General features: G+C 45.8%; 1 protein-coding gene across 1 annotated transcript in view; it reads right to left on the bottom strand.

Annotated features, from left to right (window-relative positions):
- Window positions 1-27,038, bottom strand: part of ACO2 (aconitase 2) — a 52,355-nt gene that overhangs the window by 19,523 nt on the left and 5,794 nt on the right. Inside the window, exon 2 of the mRNA XM_001502501.6 lies at window positions 3,638-3,774. Within this exon, the coding sequence (XP_001502551.3) occupies window positions 3,638-3,774 (137 nt within the window). The remainder of the gene's footprint in view (window positions 1-3,637; window positions 3,775-27,038) is intronic.

Here is a 27,038-nt window from a genome sequence, read left to right as displayed (position 1 = left end):
GAGGCAGGTCAACCCTCAACTGCACACCTCAAGGCTCCCTGATGATTCGCGGCTGTTGCCCACTCAACCTGACTGCCCACACAGCAGAGCAGCCACCCCTATGCCTGCCACAGCAGACCTGGCTGGACCTCATACTCTGCCTCTTGCAGACCGTTCGCAAAGCTTAGGCCAAACCTGAGACCCCCTGTGAAGGGGCAGAGTTTCACCCACATCCAACAAGCCAAGAGAAAAAAAAAGTATCAGACTAGGAGTCAGAGGCTCTGGGTTTAGACCTGACCCTATTACTAAACCCACTGTGTAACCAGATGAGCCAGTGCCCTTCTCAGGAAGCTCACCAACCCATCTCCAAAGCCCAGGTCTTGCAGGGAACAACAGAACGGCTAGCACTTATACAGCACTCACTTGAACAGCTTTACTGAGGTATAAATGGTGTGCAAGAAACTGCACATAAAATAAACAATTTGCTAAGTTTTCACATACGTATACACCTGTGAAATCACCACCACAATCAAGATAATGAACACACGCATCACCCCCAAAAGTTTCCTTGTGCCCCTTTGTCATCTTTCCCTCCCGCCCCCATCCCCAAGCAAGCACTGATCTGCTCCCTGTCCCGATGCATTAGTCTTCTCACAGCACTGACCTTAAGCTCAGCGCTGCTCTGAGCACTTGCATATATCACTCATTTTACCCTCACAACGCAGACGAGGAAACTGCAGCATGGTGGGTGAAGGAACTTGCCTCAGGTCATAAGCCAGCGAGTGGCAGAGCTAGAAGGCAAGGAGCTAAGCAGCATGGCTCCCTGCCCGTGCTCTTTACGTGGCCCTATGCTTTCTCTCAATAACACCTAGAAACTTAGAACTGGGCCCAGCCCGTGGTAAGTGTTCAGTTATCATTATTGTCACTGCTATTACCACCATGACTCTGCTGGGAGAGCAGAGAAACTTCCTCTCTTGCCTGGGTTCCAGCCCCTCACTCCCAAGTCTACCTAACCCCTTGAGAGTGTGAGTTCCCTACAGCACCAGCTCTGCGGGCAACAGCAGAGCAACTGGCATTCTGAAAATCGCCACAGTTCTTCTGTCATGAGAACCTTGAATAAAAATAGCCCTGGCCTGAGGTACAGCCTGCCCCCTTTTGTGGCAGCATCTCCAGGCTGGCGGACGGGGAATGACTCACTGCGCAGAGCACAGCCCCTCTTTCTGCGCCCCAGGGGAAGAGAAAAAATAGCACATGGGCTTTAAAACCAAAGACCTTGACAGCAAATGCCCGAAGTTGTAGAAAAAAGGAAAAAGCCTGACAATGACAAAAACCTAAGGACGAGTGCATCACCACACCTCCTTGAGGATTAACTGAGGATGCAAAAACGGGTCCTCTGTGTTCATCTGTTCCTCTGCGTTACTGGATGACGGAGAGCCAGTTCCCAGGAAAGAATTGGGCCCCTTCTGTCATGGACACGGGATGGAGGAAAAGCCCCCTTCTAAAACATTCTGAAATCTATCTTAATCCACTAGTATCTTTCTAGAATAGCCTCACTTCTGCCTTCTTTCTCTGTGTAAAGTTTTCTCAACCGTGACACTGACGGTTTGTGCCTGACTCTCTGTTGTGCGGGCTGTCGTCCGCATTGCAGGCTGTTTAGTAGTATCCCTGGCCTCCACCCACTAGACGACAGCAAACCACCACCCCACCCCGAGTATGACGATCAAAAATGTCTCCAGACATCGCCAAATTCCCCCGGGGGACAAAATTGGCCCCCTACCCCTACTGCCAGTGAGAACCACTGTTCTATGGCAACAATGAAAATGGAACATCCCTTGTCTGGACTAATTTGGAAAATGCTCAAAGTTATCGAGCTTTTCACTAATGCAGAGTTGGAATAAACAGGCAAGGGAAAAAATTTTTTTTGATTAATTTTAATGAAAAAGTTAGAACCAAAAAAATTCCCAGTGCCTTAAAGGGCAGTTTTTTGATTAATTTTTTAAAGCAAAGACTAAACAGTAAATAATACTCTTTTGTCAAGTTATCTCAAAGCAAACTTCTATGTTAACTCTCTTTCCACGCACGATGAAGAGCAAGGTAGAAGCGTTCTGCATACTAAAAGAAAACCCATCATTTTTCCACTGAGCTGTGGTCTTAGAGCTCTAAGAAGAAATGAAATATTATTTCCTGGGGAAAAAGTATTTGTACAAGGTCCCATATTGATGGGGAAGGGGGTTCTCAACACTGAAAGCACATTAGAACCAGGTGGGGAACTGCCCAGGGCATCTCACATTGTGATGTGCATTCCAGTCGCCTGGAGATCATGTTAAACTGCAGATTCTGATTCAGTGGGTCTGGGGTGGGGCCTGAGGTTCTGCATTTCCAACAAGCTTCCAGGTGATGCCAATGCTGCTGATCCATGGACCACATTTTGAGTTATAAGGCCTACACCACCTGAATCAGATGAATGTGCTTGGCATACCTTAATAGGTCCCTACTATAATTAGGTGATGCTATGCTGTTGGAGATAAAGACTAACATAGTCCCTACTCTTAAAACGCAAGTGAGGATACCAGTAATGAGGAAGCAAAGAGGCAAGAGAGAGGGAGTGTGGAATAGTGGCTAGGGCACTGGACGAAGGCATGGAGACAAGTCCCACCACTCACCTACTATGTGTCTTGGGCAAGTTGCTTCTCCACCTGCGCCTGGTCTTCAGCTGTAAATGGGTACACTCATATGTGTTCTCCTACTCCTAGAGGTCATGTCACCAGGTAGGCAAGCACATAGCTCTGTCTGCAGTTGTTCAAATTTCAGGAGCAGTGCTGCCTAGTAGGTAAGACCATCCTCCCGTGGTATCTTTTTTGGTTTTTCAGGAAGATTAGCCCTGAGCTAACATCAGCTGCCAATCCTCCTCTTTTTGCTGAGGAAGACTGGCCCTGAGCTCAGATCCGTGCCCATCTTCCTCTACTTTATACGTGGGATGCCTACCATTGCATGGCTTGCCAAGCGGTGCCATGTCTGCACCCAGGATCCGAACCAGCGAACCCCGGGCCGCCGAAGTGGAACGTGTGCACTTAACCACTATGCCACCAGGCCGGCCCTCTCCTGTGGTATCTTATTCATCCTTCCGGTGCCAGCATCTAGCCCAGGATGCGGCACATAGGACAGCAGTGTAAAGATGGCTACCATGTTACCAAATGAGGAAAGGGAGGCCCAGAAAAAAAGATATGCTCAAGATCCCACCTGAGCTTCCTTCTGAGTCTCAAGTCTGAGCTCTCCTCCGGGCCTGTGCACTGAAGAGGAAATACAGACGTTTCTCCAGCCAACTGCCTGACAGATCCCAGAGGGCTGGCTCAGGGTCTGTAGTCCATCCTCGAAAGCGTGGCTGGGAGGTTCAGCACACAGTACCAGTGTCGGAAACCTTCCCTGTGGCTCATATCTCCAGGCTTCCTGATAACAGATTTTTCCTTGGAAAAGAGGGTAGAAGGTCCCCCACCAATCTGGAATGCCTTTCTTCAGCAGGGACCTTTATACCCCAAGTGCCGTGATCCTGCCACTATCATCAGCCATCCTTCCCCAAGTATCCCCTACACAGCCTGAAAGGGACTTGCAGCAGAAGCGGCACCCTTAAGCAGCCACCACAGCTCCCCTGCAGCCTTACCGTTTGCGAACAATGTTAATGTTCTTCTCCAGCAGATCATAGCGGATATACTCGTTGGGCTCAAAGTGGCTCATGGCCACCTTGGCCCGTTGGCACAGGACTGAGGCCACATGGTACTGCCGCACACCCAGGGCTTTCTGTAGAAAGAAAGACAACAGCGACTGTCAATGGAGTACTTGGGGAGGTCCCCCCAGGACGGAGAGTGCAGTATGGTGAAAAACGTGAGGAATTAAAGTGTCAAGAGCTATTCAGTGACTGCAGCCTCAGTCTCCTCATCTGAAGCATAGGGACGATACAGCAGCCACAAGGAACACAGCCTGCAGTAGGAGAAAGTGCAAGGGATTTATAGTCAGAATGGCTGGGATCGAAGTCAAGTACTATCAACTTAAGAAAATCCCCCATCATCTGAGCTCCAGAGCGATGGGCAGTGGGGCTGTAACCAGCTGTAGTGATCACCCAGGGTTCCTGGGAAGGCTGAAGGAGAACATGTGTGGAAGTTCTCAATAAGCTGTAAAGCACTATCGGAATCGTGGCTGCTACTCCACCTGCCTGTAAGGTCCTTGAGGCTTGGGATTAAGTCTCATCTGTCTTACTTCTCTCTAGATCTGGACTACCCGGCATGTATTAGGGTCGAAAAATAGTTGTTGAATAGACAGGAAAATCAATGAGGAAAATCCTGTGCGTGAGCTTTGGATGTTTCCTCATTCCTTCAAAAGATGGTGCCTACGTACCCTCCCCTTGAATGTGCAGCGGCCTGAGTGACTTCTGATGGATAGAATGTGGCACAAGTAAGGCTAGTGACCTCCGAGGGTAGGTCACAAAAAGGATGGCTTCTGCCTTGCTCTCTTTGATGGCTCTGAAAGAAGACAGTCACCACGTTGCTAAGATATTTAAGCAGCCCTGGGAGAGGCCCAGGTAGAGAGGAATTGAGCCCTCTTGCCAATAACCAGCACCACCTCACCAGGCGTGAGCGCCCTTTGCAAGCAAGTGCTCCAGCCCCAGGCCAAGCCTTCAGATGACCGTAGTCCTGACTGACAGCGGGACTGCAGCTTCTTGAGCGACCCCAAGCTAGAACCACCGAGCCACATCACTCCCAAATTCCTGGCCCACACAAATGTGAGGAAGAAATGTTTAGTGTTGTTTTAAGCCTCTAAGTTTGGGGGCAATTTGTTATGCAGTAATAGATAAACGATTGTTATGATGGGGTCTGCCTTAGCTAATTTTATTTTTTATTTATTTTTTTAAAGATTTTATTTTTCCTTTTTCTCCCCAAAGCCCCCCGGTACATAGTTGTATATTTTTAGTTGTGGGTCCTTCTAAGTGTGGCATGTGGGACACTGCCTCAGCATGGCCTGAGAGTGGCGCCATATCTGTGCCCAGGATCCAAACCGGCGAAACCCTGGGCCGCCAAAGCAGAGTGCGCAGACCCAACCACTTGGCCACGGGGCTGGCCCCTGTCTTAGTTAATTTTAAACTGTGACAACATTCACAGGTTATCCCTAACAACAAAACAGAAGCAAGGGCTCAGTGACAAGCAGTTCACTATACACTATGACCAGGGAAGAATAAATGAACCCAAAGAAACGACAGAGGGAAATGAACAGCTGCGTCCCTTCTAGGTGGTGGTCCCGTCGGGGGGTCATGCCTCCGGGCAAGGGAAGAGGCAAAGCTTACGGCACTGCCCAAAGCTCCCTTCTTTACGTCACCTGGACATTTAAATGAAAACTGCCAACCTCAGCATCTGAACCAGTACAAGTACACAACTGCCACGCCTTGTCCAGGTCACGCAGTAGTGAGAGCAGACCCAAGCACCACCCACCTACCCAGCACAGCAGGAGTGACCCTCCCTTTGCAGACTTCAGAGCCACCTGCCCTCCAGCTCAAAACCCCCCAAGGGATTCTCACTATCTACCTCACGGTAGAGGTGAAGACCCTACCAGTGACACATCAAAGGACTTTCAACAGCCTCTGCACAGGAAGAACTCGGGACACTGCAGCTACGACCGCCACTTCTACAGTGGGGGGCCTGGGGCACAGCGATGGAGGGGGGAGACCCGGGCTTAAGTCTGGCAGGTCATCTACCATCTGAGTCATCTGGGACAACTCACCCTCTCTAAGCACTCGTTTCCTCCCGGGGCTGCTGTGGGGACTAGGAGAGATTACATAAAGTCCTTGGCAGAGTTTCTATCATTACCCCTGTGCATTTATAACCATACACTCAGCCCCTGTTTTTCACACAAATGAGAAACTATACAAGCTGTTCTACAACTTGCTTTTTTCTATTTGTCAACATATCTTAGACATCTTCCAATATCTATATACAGATCTATCGCTTCCTTTTTGTCAATTAACTGCCTTGAGTTTCAGCTTCCTTAGACATAAAAATGAATGTAACAATACCTAATGTCTGACACAGTAGGCAAAATGATTAATTGTAATCTTAATTACAATATGGAGAAAAGATAAAGTTAATCTATGGACACATATTAATACCTAAAAACAGGATTGAAAAATAATGCTGAGGGGGCTGGCGCCACGGCCTAGTGGTTAAGTTCATGAGCTCCACTTTGGCGGCCCAGAATTTCGCCGGTTCAGATCCTGGGTGCAGACATGGCACTGCTCATCAAGCCATGCTGAGGTGGTGTCCCACAGAGCACAACCAGAGGGACCACAACTAGGATAGACAACTATGTACTGGGGGACTTTGGGGAGAAGAAGAGGAAAAAAAAAGATTGGCAACAGATGTTAGCTCAGGTGCCAATCTAAAAAAATAAAATAATGCTGAAGGGAAAAAAAGGGCAAAATATGCTCATTCAGAATATAACAGGGGTAAAAAAAGAATATCGATTAACGCCTAGTATGAGACGAGCACTGTGCCAAGCACTTCACATGCACTACATCATCTAATCTTCACAGCCACCCAGTGACTCCTATAATTAGCCTATTTTCCAAGTGAGGGAATCCAGGCTGACTGACCCTCCTACCTGCTGTTGCCCCAGGCAAGCACGTAAACCCCCAGGCCTTGCCCCTCAAAATGGAGGTAAACTCCATGGTGTTAATAACAAGCAAAATCATCTACGTGCTCACTCCTAAATCACAGTGCTGCTCTGCTTTCCAACCGTGTGGAAACGTCTGTGCACGGGAGCCAGCACTGTCCAAGAGGACTTCCTGCCATGATGGACATGTTCTAGATCCACAGTGTCCAACACAGTAGCCACAAGCCACATGTGGCAACTGATCGCTGGGAGTGCGCTGAGTGTGACTGAGGAGTGGAATTTTTAACGTTATTCAATTTTAATTAACTTAAAATTAAGTGCCATATGACACAGCTCAGGTTTATACATTAATAAGAGTGGAAAGAGAGTTTTTAGGAAGCCTGAACAACCTGAATGTTCATTAAGTCATTTTTTCTATAAAGGTGTTTATTGTTTATCTTTAAGTTTGGACCAATACCCCACCCCTATGCCAGGAGTTCATCCTTCCATGCAGCCACCCAATCCATTTCTGAATAACTTCAGAATATTCTCCCTCACAGTCAGCCAAACTGCTTCCTTGCACAGTCTGCTTTTCAGTAGGGGTCTGCCCTCTGGCCCATGTGAAATAAACCCAACCTTTTCTTCCTCAGGACAATGGTTCCCAGACATCAGATGCATCAGAATCTCCTGAATCTGTTAAAAATAAGTAATCCTAAACCCTACCCAGGTCAACGACTCAGTCTCCAGGGGTGGGGGCCCTCAACTACTTGAAGAGAGCTATACCCTGTCTTCTCTCTAAATCGCCTCTTTTCTTGGCCAATAGCAGCCCTGAGTTTTTTTTAACTGTCCCTTTAGGTGGCATGTCTCCAAATTCTGCAATAGCCCAACCATGTCCTGTGCTGTGGGCAAAGGGATCATCGCCTCCCTTGTTTAAGGCTGTTCCCAGCCCTGTGACAGCCCACCTCACTGTGGACACACACATCACTTCCACACACACTAACCCCTTAATGGCCGTCTTCCTCATCCACTGCTCCTGAGCCTCACTGTACTTGTGGGCTTGGTCTTCTGTGCAGAGCTCTCCCTTGATCTGGATTTAATTTCATCACCAGGTTCTCTGCACTTCCAGCCCCTGTGGTCTACAGGAGTCCTGGTCAGTCACCCCATGTCCTGACAGGCTGGCCCTTCCACTGTGTGTCAGCCACACACACAGTAAGCACCATTCCCAGGCTGTTCATCCAACAATGTGACCAATGGGTCACAAATATGATCCATTCCAGGCCAGCCTCCCCAGGACAGACGTTTAGTCAGGTCAACAGTGATCTATTTAGGAACACTCCTCAGGTCCAGTCTTCAACTCACTACAAGAGCCACCTAACTGCTTGTCACTGAGCCCTTGCTTCTGTTTTGTTGTTAGGGATAACCTGACTGACCTGTCAAATGCCCTATAGAAATCAATACTCACTCTCACTTGTTTCATTAACCTACTAATCCCAATAAAAAGTAAAAGACGGTAGCTTGACTGTGAGACCTTCAGCAATTCACTTCATTTCTGCAGGCCTCAGTTTTCCACACCTGTAAAAGATGAAATCGCAGCCTTGCTCACTGCTTTAGAGCAGTACGGTGACAGGTTTAACATGCACGAAACGTCATGTGTAAACTCTGAAGAGCTCGACCATGTTAATATGCTTAGCCCGCAGACCGACTTCAAGGGCAAGAACACCATGTATCATTCATTCATGGACCTCATATATCTCACATGTAAATGAAGACGAGTTGACGGGTGCCCCCTCCCACTCAGAATAAAAATGAAAACAGCCATTAGTTATTAAGCAGCTGCTCTGTGCCAAGCACTTTCTGTGCCCAATTTTAAATTCCTGTAACAGCAGTGCCAGGTAATTGTTATTCTGGTTTTACGGATGTGGAGGCTGAAGATCAGGGCGGTTCAGTCAGAAGCCCTACCCCTGGCAAGCAGCAAATCCAGAATGTGAGCGCAGGTCTGTCTTCTGAGATGGGCCAATCCCCTCGCATTCTGCTGCTCGCTTACCTCACACAGGCCACCCTTTCCCACTGAAGGCAGCACAGTGTGATGGTTCAGACTGAAGACCTGCAGTCAGACTGCCAGTCTAGCAACGCCACTAACCTGCTGGCCCTAGCCAAGTTACTGAGCCTCCACAAGCCTTAGTTTCCCCACGGAGAAGATGGAGATAAACTTCATAGTGTTGATATCAAATGAAATAATCTACATTAAGTCCCTGGCACGGAGCCTGTTCATATACTATGTGCTCGACACGTTATACTGTATTATTTTCCTTCACAGAGGAGACAGAGGCAAAGTCCAACGTGCTGAAGTTGTGTTCCTTCTCTGGACACTGGCGGCAGCAGCACGCCTCTTCTTACTTTGCTTACTGCAAACACAGCTTCAAAGGCTCTTTTGGTTGATCGGCATTTTTCAGAAGCCTTAGCTCATCTGGGCCTTTGGCATCCCTGAGCCCTTCTGATGAATTCCAGCTGCTGTAATATTTCTCCTTGGTTCCTTGCCCTCCTTCCAACTTTGGTCAAGTCATTCTACAAATCTAAGTTCATGTCTTCAGGTGTTTCTCTTTCTTTTCTCCCTCAGAGTACTTGCAATTTGTTAGAATTTTCCTTGAAAAACCTCTCATCCCTCTGAAACCCCTTCTGCTTATGGGGTCCTCCTTTACAGTGGGATCTCATCTATTTGGTCTCTGAATAATTCAATTTGCCTTCCTTAAGGCACCAAACATATTGAACTTCCTTGGCCAGTACACATTCTAAAGGGATCTGCCCAGGGCCTTTGCACATGCTGTTTCTTCTGCTTAGACTGTTCTCTGCCCACTCTCATTCTCGATCTGCCCTTTATCTAGGTAACCCCCACTGATCCTTCAAATTCCAAATTAATTTCACTGTCTTAGGAAATCTTTATTGAACTCTCAGCCCAATCAGAGCCTCCTATTACATATGCCTATTTACTACTTCTTGACATTCACTCAGGAGCTGTCTCCACTAGTTTGTAAGCTCCACTAGGGGAGGGATTGTGTCTGTTTATTCATAAATAAATTTCCCATGCCTGAACACCCGGTCTGATACACAGCAGGTGCTACATAAACATCAGTTAATTAAACCAATGCATGTTGTTTCTACTTGACCAACCAGCTCTTCCTTATTGAGCAGGGTTAAATGCAGAGCAGGTTAGGTTAACCTTGTGAGAGCAAACAGTTGACAAGACAAATCAATAATTTACCAGTCTCCGATACTTTTGGTTAGAGTGTAAACAGGTCTGACATTTTTGAAAGACAATTAGGCAATGCCTATTAAAATGTAAAATGTTAATACTTTTTGATCAGGTTCCCCTCTCCCAGGAAGGTATCTCATAAAAATACTCACAGAAACGAGCACTGAGAGAGGCAAGGACGTTCTCTGTAGCACTGTATCTAAAAGAACAAGCCAATTATCCAAAAATAGAACACTGATTGAATAAGTTCTGGTTTATCCACCAACGAACGCCATTCTACAGCTGTTTAAAAAGAAGAAGATAGTGGTGGTGGTCCCACAACATTGTCAATGTAAGTAATGCCACTGAATTGAACTCTTAAGAATGGTTAAAATGTCAAATTTTATGTTATCTATATTTGACCATAATTTAAAGAAAAAGAGAATAAGATAATTCTACCTTTACTGGCAGGGAAAAACTTCCATGACACATTCAGTAAAAATAAGTAGCAAAAGAGTATTATACTATGAGCCCATTTCTATATAATAGTAGTAGTAATAAATATGTTTAGAAAAAAATTGAAATGATATGGCTAAAGTGTTCACAGCAATTACCTCTAGGATTAGAATTATGGGCACTTTTACTTTCCACTCTAAGTATTTCTGTAACTTTTAAAGTTTGCATGATATATATATGAGTTCCTTTTGTAATCAGGAAAAAGAATGAACGAGGCAAATAGATGCAGAGAAGTATGTGACTGTGGTGCACTGTAGCACAATCATTTACTGGCAATTTGACAATAATTAACAGTGTTCCGGTTTTTAAAATGTGCAAACCCTTTGTTTCAGCAAGTTAACTAGCAGGAATTTACCATTAATAAAGAAAAGAAAGGGGGTCAGCCCCGTGGCTGAGTGGTTGAGTTCGCGTGCTCTGCTTCGGCAGCCCAGAGTTTTACGGGTTCGAATCCTGGGCACGGACATGGCACTGCTCATCAAGCCATGCTGAGGCAGCATCCCACATGCCACAACCAGAAGGACCCACAACTAAAAATACACAACTATGTACTGGGGATTTGGGAGAAAAAGGAAAAATAAAATCTTAAAAAAAAAATGGAAAGGAAATAAATATACCTTATACTACTTTATACTAGAAGGATCTAGTTACCACCACCTTAGCCCAGAGATCGAACTTGGCATCCCCAATAGCAAGACTCCCTGACAGTCATGCCTCCTGATATGAAAGCATCATCTATGAATAACTTGTGCCAAAAAATGTTTAACCTGAGTCTAAGCAAGCTTTGGGACCTTACCTCCAGTTTAAGGGAAATGCAGGGAATAAAAGAACAATCAATCAAATCTACAATGGACATTCTACAAGAAACTGGCCTGGTCTCTTCAAAAAGTCAATGTCATGGGGAAGAAAGGTGTGGAGAAGCGGTAAGGGGCTGTTCTAGATTAAGAGAGACTAAAAAAGTAAAACCAATGCAATGGGTAAATTTTTTATCAGATCCTGATTTGGAAAAAGATAGCTACCAAAGACATTTTTGGGAGAACAGATAATGACAGGGTAGTTACAGCCAACTGACTTATTCTTAAGAGATGCATGTCACAATGCTTTCAACTGTTTTTGAAATGATCCAGAAAAAAAAATACAGATGAAGCAATAAGGCAAAATGTTCATAACTGTTCAATCTAGATGGTAGGGGAGGAGAATAAAAAAAAAAAATCTTTTTTTTTGAAGATTGGCACCTGAGCTAACAACGGTTGCCAATCTTTTTATTTTCCTGTTCTGATTTTTCTCCCCAAATCCCCCTGGTACATAGTTGTATATTTCAGTTGTGGGCCTTTCTAGTTGTGGCACGTGGGACATTGCCTCAGTGTGACCTGATGAGTGGTGCCATGTCTGCGCCCAAGATCTGAACCAGCGAAACCCTGGGCTGCCGCAGTGGAGCACACAAACTTAACCACTCGGCCACATGGCCGGCACCCCGCCAAAAAAATCTTTTTTTTTTTTTTTTGAGAAAGATTAGCCCTGAGCTAACATCTGCTGCCAATCCTCCTCTTTTTGCTGAGGAAGACTGGCCCTGACCTAACATCCATGCCCATCTTCCTCTATTTTATATGTGGGACACCTGCCACAGCATGGCTTGATGAGCAGTGCATGGGTCCGCAACTGGGATCTGAACCAGCGAACCCTGGGCCGCCGAAGCAGAGCACACAAACTTAACCGCTGCGCCACTGGGCTGACCCTCAAAGATAAATATTCTTGCAGACTGCTTGCTGCAGATTAAAAGTAAACTGATTCGATCTTTTCATAAAGCACCCTGTGAATCTGAAGTCCACAGCAACATCCATACCCTTCGACCTAGTAATTCCAGATCTGAGAATCTATCCTTGAGAAATAATTCTAAATATGAAAATGACACAATGCATGCACTACTGCTTATAATTGCTAAAATTGAAAGCAAGTTAACATGTTGACATATAGATGTACAATTTCCCACACAGAAGGAATCATGGTTTTCAGTAATAAGTAGCAAGATAGAAAATTGTCTACAATATGATAACGTATGCAAAAGCAGGAAATAAGTCACATACACACTGATTACAATACTATAAAACTAATGTTCACATGGGAAAAAAGACTGGAAAGAAATGCACTAACATTATAAAAAAATGTTTGGGTTATGATGGAAAATTATTTTCTCCTATAATTACCCAAATTTGTACTACGTGGTTGAAAAGAGACTGACAGCAAACTGTTTTCAGTTGAGGTAGAGAGAGCCAAAGTCCCCGAGTGTCTCTATATTTTTGTCCTTCAACCCCAATTTTGCAATTTAACATTCAGGTGAGGGCACCACACTCAGAGGGTGAAGAGCCAGAGTGTTACTGCCCCATGGGTCACTTCTCTGTGTGTGGTTTGGTGGACAGCGAAAACTCGCATGTGACAGGAGGCGGGGGGCCAAGAGGGAACATTCAGGGCTTAGAAGTCCAGAGATCTGGCCTCCTAGCTCAGTCACTATGTACCCTTGTAACGTAATCCAGCCATTGTGCGCCTCCTTTTCCATTTCTATAAAATGGGCGAAGGGGATCATTCCAGCGGCATCAAAATCGCCTGGGAGGTTTCATAAACACTCAGCTCTTGGCCCTACCATTCCCCGACCTCTCCATCAGTCACCTGAGGAGGAGCCTAAGCACTGGTAAAGATTACCAGGTGACTCTGATGCAGCCATGTCTGGGAACCACTGAGCTAGATGTTCTCCACAGTTCTTTCCAGCTCAGTGATTCTATAAATATTCCTCCCCAGCAAGCAGGCTTTCAGATAAACTCCCTTATTCCCCAAAGGCCCAGAGGGAAGTGCAGCAATGTCAGAAGGGATTTATCTGTACCAAGGAAGAAAGTTCCCAGAGCTCAGGCCTTTGTGGGTTAGCCACAGCCTTTGCCTTGATTTACACACAGGTGAGGATGCAATGATATGCATATATGCACTCATGAAATGCGAGCCAGTATGGAGTCATGGGAAGGCACTAGATTCAGAATGCTACCTCTTTATTATTCGCCCCCTGACTGGTCAAACTGCTTACTCTTTCTATTTAAAAATATGTATAGGGGCCAGCCCAGTGGTGCAGTGGTTAGGTTTGCATGCTCCACTTCAGCGGCCTGGGGTTTGCAGGTTCGGATCCTGGGTGCAGACCTAGCACTGCTCATCAAGCCATGCTGTGGCGGCATCCCACACAAAATAGAGGAAGATTGGCACAGATGTTAGCTCAGGGCCAATCTTCCTCACAAAAATAAATAAATAAATAAAATTAAACAGGCAGAATAGTCCCTGTCTAATCCAGCTCATCTGACAATGGACACTTTCCTAGGTGCCAAATGCTGTTACCACATGGCTTTCAAACTTTCTTGAGTTAAGGCCCATGAACAAAATAATTCCTTTTGGACATCACAGTTAGCTAAACAGACCAGGCTGCTGCTAGGAGGCAATTGACAGCCTCAGTTGCTGGCGGCGGGCGGGTCATGATTCCTGCACAACTGTATGCCAATTGCTATAGCACACCTGAGCACAGTATGGGATAGCTAAACTTGACTCTAGAACACCACCACACCGCCCCTACCCTTAAGATCACAGTCTGGTGGGATAAGAGAGATATGCAAACAAAAAGCGCAGTAGTGTTATAGTTGCTATTGTACATGTCAGGGCCAAGATTCACTGAAGGCATAGAAATACGAGTGGTCAAGTGAAAAAAAGGCCAAGACCTTCTCAGAGCTCAAATAAGACCATGTTGGAGTTCAAGTTCAAAAAAATTGGCTACAGATGCAAAAGCCAAACAGAGAGAATGAGTGACTCACTCAAAATCACATGGCAGGGGCTGGCTCCGTGGCCTAGTGGTTAAGTTCACACGCACCGCTGCAGTGGCCCAGAGTTCAGATCCCGGGCACGGACATGGCACCACTCGTCAGGCCACGTTGAGGCGGCGTCCCACATCCCACAACTAGAAGGATCTGCAACTAGTATATACAACTATGTACGGGGGGTTTGGGAAGATAAAGCAGAAAAAAAAAAGAAGATTGGCAACAGTTGTTAGCTCAGGTGCCAACCTTTAGGAAAAAAAAAATCACATGGCATTTGTGGAATCATCAAGGAAGGAGGAAGTCATTCAAAATCCACCGTATCCTCAGGAAGCCTCATCAGAGATGGTCCTAGCGACATCTGAATATTGGCTATAGGCTATTCTGAGCTAAAAGGAGTCTTCGAGAGGGGGCTTTCAAAGTTTGACTGAGAATACACACAAACAAAAGACATTTCATGTTGTGATCCAGCACACAGGTGCTGCCAGAGTGGTGTGTGCAACTGAAACAAAAGTTTCACTAGACACTAACTGCCATGTGCAATGCTCGCTGATACCTCTTATTCTCTATTATTATTTTTATTGTGGTAAAATACATATAGCCAGACCTGGAAGCTGAGTGGTTAAGATTCAGTGCTCTCACTGCTGTGGCCCGGGGTTCATTTCCCAGTCAGGGAACCACACCACTCATCCATCAGTTGTCACACTATGGTGGCTGTGTGTTACTGTGATGCCAAAAGCTATGCCACCGGTATTTCAAATACCACCAGGGTCATTCATGGTTTCAGCAGAGCTTCCAGCCTAAGACAGACTAGGAAGAAGGCCTGGCCACCTACTTCCAAAAACCCTGCCATGGAAAACCTTATGAATAGCAGCAGAGCATTGTCTGACAGCACCAGAAGGTGAGAGCATGGCACAAAAGACCAAGCGGGGTTCCACTCTGCTGTCCACAGGGTCACTAGCAATTGGAATCAACTCAACAGCACTAAGAAAAAAATACACATAACATAAAAGTTACCATTGTAACTACTAAAGTGTACAATCCAGTACATTCACAATGTTGTGCAACCATCACCACTATCTAGTTCCAGACCTTTTTCATCACCCCGAAAGCAAACCGTGTACCCATAAAGCAGTTGCTCCTTATTCTCTTCACGTTCCTTGCTCCAGCCTCTGGCAACCACTAATCTGCTTTCTGTTTCTATGAATTTGTCTATTCTAGATATTTCATATAAATGGAATCATACAAGAGGTGGCCTTTTGTGTCTGGTTTTTTCATTTAGCATTGTATATTATCTTCTTTTGAAGGCAAGTTGAACTCCATTAATTTCATGATCCAATAATGTGTCAACACAGGCAGTTTGAAAAACAATATCTTAGAGAACTTCATCTTAAAAAAATTAGTTACAATGTCAAAGACAAACAGCGACAACAAAGGACTTGCTCACAGTCACCCCTGGCATCTGCAGAGTGGCATTAGGCTCTCTGCAGCATTCCACCTACGGCACCAGAGGCAGCCAAACCTCCGCCCACCCCCTTGGTGCCTGTCTGCACACAACTATCCACGAGGAAAATGGGAAAAATAAGAACAACGGAGAAAGTTTTTTAAAAAGTCAAATTTATTAAATTTAAAGCATGTCCTTGGTTCTGAACCTTTCCTTTCTATACCTTTCGTGTTAAAAGGCCCTTTCTTTCAAGAAATAATGATGATGATTTGGGTTAGTTTTTTAATTTTTTGTTATTGTTGTTTTAGTGTCCTTGGAGAAATTTAAAACCTGCAACCCCATGTTGATCCTTCCAATTCTGTGTATATATTTTGGTGCCCTCTATCATGCAACTTTCTCAGAACAAAACTCTCTTTAGGGGGCAGTAGCAGTCACTGGAGAAGTAAGACACAAGGAGGAAGAAAAAGTGCCTTGTGTCTTACACAAGGAGGAAAAAAATTAACAAGGATTTTAATTTTACCCTTAGAATATCAGTAATAACCAGAAATATGAGAAGTGATGAGTATGGTTGACCCTGAGGAAAAACATTCTCTCTGTCCCCACTCCCTCCTATACCACCAAATCTTACTCATTCATTTATTCATTCATCTGTCCATCCATCAAATAGTTATTGAGTGACTATGGGTACCAGGCAGTCCTAGGCTCTGGGGATACAGCAATGAACAAAATCATCCAATACTGCCTGCCGTCTCAGGACTGACATTCCAGGGGCTTAGAGGAAGGATGGACAGTGAGACAGATAAACAGACGCAGAGAAACAAGTAAAACTTCAGTCAGATGTTGATAAGTCATGAGAGACAATAAAGCAGGGGCAATGGGAAAGGCAGCGCGGGCAGTGGGGGGAGGTGCAATGTAAAATAGGATAGTTGGGAAAGGCTTCAGTGAGAAGGTGACACTGAACAATGACCTGACAAAAAGTGCAAGCCAATCTACAGATAGCTGAAGGACGAGCATTGCAGACAGAAATGACAAGGGTCCTGTAAAGTCAGTGGTACTTGTTGTGTTCAAAGAACAGCAAGGAAAGAGATCTGTACACCCACGTTGAGGGCAGGATTATTCACAACAGCCCAAAAGTGGAAGCAACCAAGTGTCCACTGACAGATGAATGGATAAACAAAATGTGGTACATACATACAAGAGAATATGATTCAGCCTTAAAAAGGAGTTGTGAAAGCCTAAAAAATTCTGACACTACAACATGGATGAACCTTGAAGACATTATGCTAAGTGAAATAAGTCAGTTACAAAAGGACGACTACTATGAGTCCACTTACATTAAGCACCTAGAGGAGTCAAATTCATAGAGACAGAAAATAGAAGGGTGGGGGCCAGCCTGGTGGAGCAGCAGTTAATTGTGCACATTCCGCTTCGGTGGCCTGGGGTTCGCCGGTTTGGATCCTGGGTGCGGACATGGCACTGCTGGCATGCCACGCTGTGGGTAGGCATCCTACATATAAAGTAGAGGAAGATGGGCACGGATATTAGCTCAGGGCCAGTCTTCCTCAGCAAAAAGAGGAGGATTGGCAGCAGATGTTAGCTCAGGGCTGATCGTCCTCAAAAACAAAAACAAAAACAAAAACAAAAACAAGAATGGTGGCTGCCAGGGGCTGGGGGAGGGGAAACAGGGAGTCAGTGTCTAATGGGTACAGAGTCTCAGTATGGGATGAGGAAAAAGTTCTGGAGACGGATGGTGGTGATGGCTGTACACCATCGTGAATGTACCTGATGCCACTGAACTGTACACTTAAAAATGGTTAAAATGGTAATTTTAAAAATTAAAATATATATATATATTAAAAGAAAAAGAACAGCAAGGAGGGCAGTGTGGCCAGAATAAACAAGGGGGAGTTGGGTAAGAGAAAAGATCAGAGGTGGCAGGGAATCAGATTGTATAGGACCCTGTAGAATAAAGTCTGACTTCACTCTGAGTGCGATAAGAAGCTAATGGAGAATTCCAAACAGGAATGACACGCTCTCATTTATCTACAAGGATCCTTCTGGCTGCTGTAGAACAGAAGGAAGCGGGAAGACGCAGTAAGGGCCAACACAACAGCCCAGGGAAAGATGACGGTGACTTGGACCAAAGCGACAGTGGTGGAGGTGTGAGACGGGGATGAGTCTGGATATATTCTGAAGGTAGTAACAATAGGATTTGCTGGCAAATTGGCGAAGGGGAATGAGAAAAGTCAAGAATATCCCTGAGGTTTTGGGCCTGAGTAACTAGAAGAATGGAGTTGCCATAAACTGAAATGGGGAGGGCAATAGGAAGAGCAGACTTAGGGGTGAGCCCAGGAGTTTAGTTATGGACAATGCCTATCTGATGCCCAAGCACAGATGTCAAGTAGGCAGCTGGATTCTCATCCTAGGTTCCATCCCTCTAGAACTCTGCTAATTAACTGCTTCATCTAGAATCACAGATTATTAGAACCCAAGGTGACCCCAGATGAGCAAGTATTTTTTCATTTGACAGATGAAGAAATGAATGACCAAGCACATACCTAGTTAACAGCAGTTTGGAAAACTCAAAGCCACTCAGTTCTCAAGTCAATGCTTTTTGTCCCTAATTTAAACTAAGGTGTTACTGATTCATTAAACAAGTATTTATCCAGCCCTAGACTTTGTGCTGTGCTGCCTGAATTAACGAGGTAAGCAAGACAGACACAGTCTGGCTATACCTGCCCTTGGTGAGCTTACAGTTTGGTGGACAAGAGAGATATCAAGTAATGACTCAAGGGACTACGTCAGCAACTCTGTAAGAGAAGTGCTATGAAAGAGAAGTGAAGCAGCCATAACCGTTTAAAGCTGAAGGACCTACTCTAGACTGGGGGAAGGGCTTGTCCAAGAAAAGTGGTGTTTAGCCCGAGAACTGAAACATTACTAGGAATTACCCAGGCAACTAAAATGGGGTTTAGGGGAAGGAGTCCAGAGAATCTGGCAGGCAGAGAACAGCATGTGCAACAGCTCCGTGGCAGGAAAGTACTTGTAACTGAAAGAAGAAAGAGAAAGTCGGCTTGGCTGGAGCAAAGTGCAGTGGAAATGGCAGAAAATACAGCTAAGTGGTAAAATGAGCCAGGTATCATGAGGGACTTTGTGGGTGTAGCGAAAAGCACCCTAGCAACCTTGAGCCACAGCTTACCTGGGTCTCGGTGGTACACCTTGTGATCCCCTCGGAACACCAGAGGACTGGAGGCCTCTAAGGAGCTGCTGTGAGGCCATCTCCCACTTGCCGCCTCATCTCCCCGGGAGGCTGCCATGAGACAGCTGCTCCTCGCCTCCCAGGATCTGATGAGGTATAGAGCTTTCTGCCAAGGACCCTTTAGACTTGAACTGCAGAATATAAACCCACTTAGCTGCAACAGGGTACTCATAACCTGTGTGTAGCCATCAGCTCCTTCCGTTCTGATGTCGTCCTTTCTGGTATATGGGACTAGGGCCAGGGAACTGGCACCTTGGGCTTCTTCCTGTCGCTGTCTATGTAAGTAATGATCCATCTGTATATGAGAGTGGCTCACTGTACCTCTACTGGTCCAGTCACTCAGGCCTTGACCTTGTCTTCTGATTGTGAGCTTTACAGCAGGACATGCTAAATATTTAACTTGATCCTAAAAGCAATGGGAAGCCACTGAAGGTTTAGGCAGGATCATGACTAGATCAGAACTGCATTTTCAAAAAAAAAAAATCACCGTGGCTGCTCTGTAGATAATGCATCCAAGAGGGGCAAAGGTACAAGAGGTTGATGGTGGCTTTTCACATAACTTCTGTCCTCAAGGAAAAAGGTTTGTATTTTAACACACGAGCACCTACTATGTGCCAAGCAATAGGACACAGACACCAAGAAGAGTAAGACAGTCCCTACACTGATATACCTTAGTCTGGCCAAGATCAGCATGTAAATGCAATTGATTGTGACCTGTGAGGAGAAGGAAGCACACACCAGGGGCAGGAGGCAGCAGAGAGAAGTTAACTCTGCTTGGGATGCCCAGGCAAGGCTTCACTGAGCAGGGCTGTGGAAGATAAACAGGAGTTTGTGAGGCACTGAAAGAGGACAGACAGTATGTAAAAAGATACAGAATCATCAAGTTTAGTGTGCAGGAGCTACAAAGTACTCAAAATGGTGGGGAGCAAAGACAAAGCAGAAAATGGTGGAAGGTCTGGCTGGAAACCCAGCAGGGCCAGGAGGGTGTGGTTCACCAGCCTACATTATAACCTGTGGTTTACAAGAGGCAACACAGCACAGCAGAAAGAACTTAGCTGGATCTCACTCCAAAGGCCAGCTCCACCATTACTAGCTGTGTGATCTCAAGAGGGCTTCACCTTTGCACCCGGTTTCCTCATATGGAAAAAGAGAGTAATAGTTCAGTATTACATGAGGCATGAAACGACATGAATGGGCTCCCAAAGAATAGCAATTATTCTAAAATGCTATAAGCAGATTTTTTAAAAATAGCATTTACTAGGGGTTTTCCTCCTATTTTAAAAAATAGGACATACTTCATGGAGGAAATTTAGAAAACACATAAAACATACAATTTTACAGACTCCCTGAAGCCCATCCAGGGATACCCACCACCACCAGCCCTTCCCCAGACTCCATGGCCTGATGCCAGGCACCCAGTGGTATTTAATACTCAGTGACTCCAAGAGAGGCACCAATACTAGTTCCATGCCGGATCTACCCCTCCCCACAGTCCCTGGCACCACACGCACCCACTGTACCCACACCCAACAGGTGTCATGGATGAGGTTTCTAAGCAAAGATCGTTATTCATAATATTTAATACTTTCTATTGAGTGCCAAGTTTCAAGCACTTTACATGGATGAGTAGCCCTATTGTAATAATATGAACCCCACTTAAAAGATGAGGAAATTGAGGGCTGGAGGAAGGTGGTAACTTGCTCAAGTTGCCCCAGAGAGTGAATAATAACATGAGCATTCAAACACAGCCTAGCTCTAAAGCCCAAACACTGAACCCTCCAGGAGTCTCCTGGCAATTCTAAGCATGGATCTGGACACAAATGAATTAAAGAAATCAATAAAATCAAAAAGGAATAGGGGTCAGCCCAGTGGCATGGCAGTTAAGTTCAGCATGCTCTGCTTTGGCGGCCTGGGTTCAGATCCCGGATGCAGACCTACACCACTCATCAGCCATGCTGTCACAGCAACCCACACATAAAGTGGAGGAAGATTGGCACAGATGTTAGCTCAGGGCTAATCTTCCTCAAGCAAAAGAAGAGGAAGATTGGCAACAGATGTTAGCTCAGGGCAAATCTTCCTCACCAAAAAAAAAAAAAAGGGGGGGGAATAGATGCCAAACTGTTAACAATGGCTATGGCTGGAGGGTGAAATTATGCAGACTTTTTAACTTTTTATATTTATGTAATTTTGAACCTTTAATACTCTATCTATATTAGTTGTAGAATCAGAAAAATTATTTTTAAAGAAATAAAAATAAATTTTTTCTAAGCACCACACTGTTTTCTAAAACTTGCAGTCTACTTCAGATTGTTAAAAAGCAAAAGAATGAAGTCAGGTTTTTTAAAGAATATGAATGCTTCCCCCCATTATACAAAAGTAATACGCAAAAATCTTAAAGATTTACAACATAAAGCCTTAGTGAGGAAGGAGTAACATCGAATTTTGGTATCAGAGAATGCTGGTACAGTCTTCCCAGGAGCAATAGCTACTAAAACTTAGTACATTGTGCCCTAGCCACTCTGTTTCCATATCTACCTGTACCACACATGCGCAAAAGAAGACAGCTACCAGAATGCTCACTGCAACATTAAGTGAAATATTTAAAAAATTACAAACAACTAAATGTCCATTTATTTTTTAAAAAGTTACATTTTATCCATTCTGTGGAATACTATACAACGCTTTGGGGAAAATCTCCCAGATTCATTGTTAAGTTACAGATAAAATGCACAACAAGTTGCTTGAACACTCTGTCTGTGTGCACATATTGTATGCAGATCTACACATAGGAGGACGAACCCCAACCGACCTGCGGGCACTCCTGGGAAGCCAGGAAGTGTAAGCAAGGGCTGGCAGAAAAGGAGGATTTCAGCTTTGTTAACAGTATTTAAATCTTTGTAAGAATGTTCTTATTGCTGCTTGTAAGATTATAAATACATGTATTATTGCACATGTTTTTTATTTGGATTGTAACATTTTAAAAACATTAGAAGGAAATATACCAAAATGTTAACAGTAATTATCTCTGGGTAGGAGTTGGGTATATAGGTAGATGTTTCTATTATATTCTTTATACCTCTACTTTCCAAGTTTGCCACAATGGGTAATTACCTTTATAAACAAGAAAAAAGGTAAAAACTAATTTTATCTTAAAAATGGATAGTATTGAGTCTCATAATATACTGACCACTGTGGTTGGGGTATGAGTAGTCCAGAGGAATACTATTTAAAGAAGCATGATGACTTGGGCATATTTTACAAAAATAACCTCCTGGGGTTTTGTTTTTATTTCCTAAGTCCAAAAGTAAAACATACTTGAATGCTCAGTTCAACCCAGGCCCAGGGACGCTCTCGAGATCAGCTGTAAGGCCATCCAACCCAGATGTCATAACAACCAGGAAACAGGAAAATTGTTTCCCACACTTGGAGCCCAAGTCTCAGGCCTTGTGACATTCTCATGAGTAAATACCAGGCCCTTATGTGGAAGAGACACTTTCACTAAGCCCTCGCCCTCCACTTTCTCAAGAACAAAGGGTACGAGGCCAGGACTGAGGCAGCCTCAAGGCAGAAAACCTCTCTTCAGCAATCTCCATAGGCCCCTGATTCTCATTTTCTTCCAGAAAGCCTATTCCACTACTGGACAGTTCTAATACTTCACAACAACAAATGCTTCTTATACTGAACTGAAAACATGCTTCCATTGTATCAGAGTTCAGATTCCAGCATCGGAGTCCTGGGCTCAAATCCCAGCTCTGCCCTGACGAGCTGTGTAACCTTGTGTGGTTTTATTTAACACCTCTTCACTTCACTTTTCTCATCTGTAAATGGGATAACACCTCCGCAGGCTGCAGCGAGGGTTAAAGGAGAGCACCCATGTGAACGCACCCAGCCTGGAGCCTGACACTCGACAGAGGCCTCACCTCCCAGCCCTGTCCTTCAGAACCAGAGCTTAGTCACTCTTCCACACTTCAGCCTATCAAATCCTTGAAAGCCATAATCACGTCTTCTCCGCTCTCAGTATCCCTATGGTACTTCCTCTGCTACAAACCAACTCCTTAATTCTGCACTTGGGTGGGAGTCTCCCATCAGGGTGACCAGGAGCCAGATGCCCTCAGATCTGTTTTGGAGTAAGGAGCAGTTAGTTGTCACACTGCTCTGTGCCAGCTACACTGGTAAACCTTGGGGTACAGAGCTCAGCCTCCCTAACTGCCCTGAAAATGCCGAGGCCCAGAGATAGAAGGTGGCCTGCCCAAGGTCACAGAGCTGTGAACCTGCTGAGCCCATGCCCTTCTCACTGTGCTACAGTGTCTCCCAACCTCTGCTCCAGCCCAGCAGCTGGGTGGGCTCAGTCCTCCATGGGGGCTCTCAGTCCCAACTGCTGAACCAGAGTGCCTTTAGAGAAGTCTGGCTCCTTAGTCTGAGGGTACCCTCTCCCGTGCTGGATGGACACACATCTCCAGGGCTCCCAAGGAGTAAAGGAGGCTCTGCTGATGCTGCATTTACTGACACAGAACAAACTCTGAAGGAGGGAACATACTCAAAGTGGACCCCCATGAGAGAGCCAGGCAAGAAATGAAACAAAAGGAAACTGTGCCAGGCAAGATCACAAAAGTTATTTTATGTCACCCTCCCAACAAGTAATTTTGTCCCTTGTTTAGATGAGAAAACGGAGACTCAGACAGACGAGAACATAAAACCCACTAAAATGTAAGCTCCATGTGGGTAGACAACTTGTCTATTCTGGTCACCACTGTATACTCAGAGCTTAGGACAACGTCTGACACACAGAAGCTCAAGAAATACTCGGTGATGAAATAGATGAAGGCAGGGCCATGATTTGAACACAAGTCTTTTCATTGTGTTTTCAAATTCAAGTTGTGAGTGCCTCTGGCAGAGGCTGTGCTGAGCCATCAGTGCGCACTCAGAGCCAAAGCACAAGGACAAGGGTCCACCCTGTAGCATTTCACGTGCACACCCACTCAGAACGCTGGCCTCCCCACTCAGCCAAGGTCAGGCGTGCTGCTCTCTCTTCCCAAAGGACGGAGTTCATCCCTGGAGACCACTTGCATTCAGAGAACAGTCCAAACCAAAGGGACTGACATATTCTCAGGCAGGAGGCCAACCTGGCGGGCCAATCTGACCTTCTGTCCATCCTGTGAAGCACGGCATATGCCAGCACTGCCTTAGGGAACCACGTGTCAGTGGGCACCAGCACTTGGAGCAAGCCGAGGAGCAGAAGGCGGCTGAGCTGTCCAAACAGGCCGGGCTCCTGGAGGAGGCCTGGTCTCTTGAGGCAGCTGCTTCAGCAAGAGACAGAGAAGTCACCAGCCCTATTCTGATCTGTCGAGTGTGTGGAAACACTCCAACCCTAGTGCCAACTCACAGAAAGGGCATCCACTCTAGAGCCAGATGGATCTGGCTTAGAATCTCAGACAAGATTCTTCACCTCTCTGAGCCACAGTTTCTTCTTCTGTAAAATGGGATGGAAAGAGCAGAGATTTTGTGAGGACTAAGAAGAATGTACTGTTTGTAAATACAGAGAAGAAAGTCTGGAATGATAAACACAAAATTCCTACCAGTGGTTGCCTCTGGGGACCAGAATGGAGAGAAGGAAAGAGAGCTTTTATGAATATACTGCATTCTTTAAGGAAAAAAATATATGAAAAGCACAGAGCTCGGTAGCTGGGTTCCTGACAGGCATTCAATAAATACAAGCTTCTGTTATTCAGTTCTCCCAGGAGAATGAGACGCTACTACTAACACACTGCCTGCCTGTGTATTGCAGAAAGGACCACAGGCTGCTACTTTTCTCTATGCCCTCTACACCCTTCCCAGTTGCCAAAGAAAGACCAGGAGCTCCAAGCAGGTCCCACACACCGGGCGGGGCAGGACATCTCAGAACTGAAAAAGGACTGAAAAGGTCTCATCTATCCACTCTTTCTGTCCTTCAAGGCCTAACATGGAGTCATCCAACCTACATGGGCCCTGTCCAGTGGTGGGGAATGCACTACCATATGAGGCAGCCCACTTCACCAGCAGGATGTCTTCAAGGTCTCAGGTCGGGTAAGAGCTCTGGTTCCTCTGACCATGACCCTCAGCAGCATTCAGGCTCACAGCTCTTAGCAACTAGCTGCCTAGCCCTTCCTGGCAGGGAAGCCTCAGGTGGGCTCTGTCTAGGTGGACAACACAAGAATGCACGTCAGTCAACACCACCCTCCTAAGAAGCAGCATCTTCCCACACCTCCACTGCTTCTAACCATTTCTTCCCACCGCTTGTAGGCAATGCCTGGCACCTCTCCTAAGACCCAAAGCTAAACAATTCCCTCCTACCAGGAGGCAATCAGCTAGCTTGGTTGCTATGCAACTGGCAGACACAAAAGTGATGCAGTCTTCTTCAGAGGTTTGGAAAGCGGGCAGGGAGCTGCATCTTTCCAAGTCATAGCCTCTAAATGGGCTCCAAGGCAGTAGGGGGTTCCTTTAAGGAATCGGTTGCTGGATTCACTCATCTGCCTAATTCTTCTTTGCTGCTGGCATCAGCAACAGAGACTCCAGGCACACTGTGAACTGCATACAAATCTGCAGCCCTACTCTGGCCCCTGGGCAGCACCTCTGCACCAACACACTTAGGAAGGGCGTCCTCTGCAAGCTCAATAGGCAGCCTGTGACGCTCGCCCACAGCTCAGTCAAGGAATAAAGCTGCCTCTGTGAGACCCACACCTCAAGCCTCTCCCTCTCAAGCTCTGCCGGTATTTGGGGCAGGAGGCAATCAAGGCCCCAAAGAGACATACATCTACACAGCGCAGGGAGCCAACCGAAGTGTCCCCTCTATCTAGCCTACTCTGCAGAGATCTAGCTTCCACCCTCGACCCCAGGGGAGGACTCTGGGGAAACAGTTTGGCTGAGTGGTGAGCAGCCTGGGTTGTGCAGTCAAACAAATCTGCATTCAAACTCTGGCTCTGCTGCGAGCTAGCTGTGACCTCAGACAAATGATTTAACCTCTCTAGGTCTCAGTTTCATCATCATGAAAAGAGGCTAATGATAACTACTTCTGAGGGTTGTTGTGAAGGACAAATGAGGCAGCATTTGTGAAACAAGACCTAGTTCAGTGACTGGCACAGCAGGCCTGACTGCTCAGTGTCATCTCTCTAATGCTGACGATGGTGTGGGGCAGACTAACCGTGCCACCACACCAACCAAGCTCCAGGATGGGCCAGTCTGGACTTAGCCCCACCCAGCACACCCCTTCCCTTCCTCGCTTCAGGACAGGATGTTACAATTAAGTGACTTCTTCCTCATAAAGAGCACATAAGCTCTTTCACAGGCAAGGCCCTTGTCTTAACCCAGCTCTGTACTCTCTCAGCGAACAATAAAACAGCAACCCAAATGTCTAGCAGAAGGTGAAGGAGCCCAGCCAACAAGCACTGAAGTGTGGGGGGTGAAAGGAACTCCTGAGACCTCTTTGGTCGCCCCCCAGAACTGGCCACAGATTTAAAGCTCCCAATCAGAAACTCTCTCCATGTCTGCAGGGTGAAAGCAGAAATACTCCTCCTGGGCCTAAATTCCCCCAAGGGCTCAGACTTTTACATCTAATGACAAAAATACTGCAAACCTAATTCTAGAGTTCATTTTCCAAACGTTGCCCTTTGACTCGGAGAATAAAAAACAAGAAGCCAGCAGATTCATTTCTACCTCTTCTCCAAACTCTCAGAGCAGCAGCCAAAAGGCTTTCCTGAACAACTACTACCTACCCGAAATCCATGGCGATCAGGGGAGGAACAAGCAATTTCCCCAGAGCCAGTCTTTTTTAAACATATGAGCTGAGGATAAATGCTGGGGCGATGCAGGCTGCAAGCATTTCCAGGGCTGGAAACAGAGACTGACATTCACCAAGTGCCTACACCCTGCGCCAGACTGGCTCCAAATACTTTATATACACAGTCCCATTTAATACTCACAACTATCCTCTGAGGCAGAAGGTACTGTGCCCATTTTACAGATGAGGAAACTGAGGTTCTGGGATGTTAACTATTTTGCCCAAGGCCACACAGCAAAGGTGGAATTCCAGACCTGCCTGCAAAGCTGGTGCCCTTTCCTTTGGCCCAAGCTGTGCAGAATGAACCCAAGAAAACCATTCTCCGTGCCTTT

This window comes from Equus caballus, chromosome 28, assembly GCF_041296265.1.
Source record: "Equus caballus isolate H_3958 breed thoroughbred chromosome 28, TB-T2T, whole genome shotgun sequence".
Lineage (NCBI taxonomy): Eukaryota > Metazoa > Chordata > Mammalia > Perissodactyla > Equidae > Equus > Equus caballus.
Note: the sequence above shows the minus strand (reverse complement) of the source record. Positions and strands in the feature narration are given on the sequence as shown.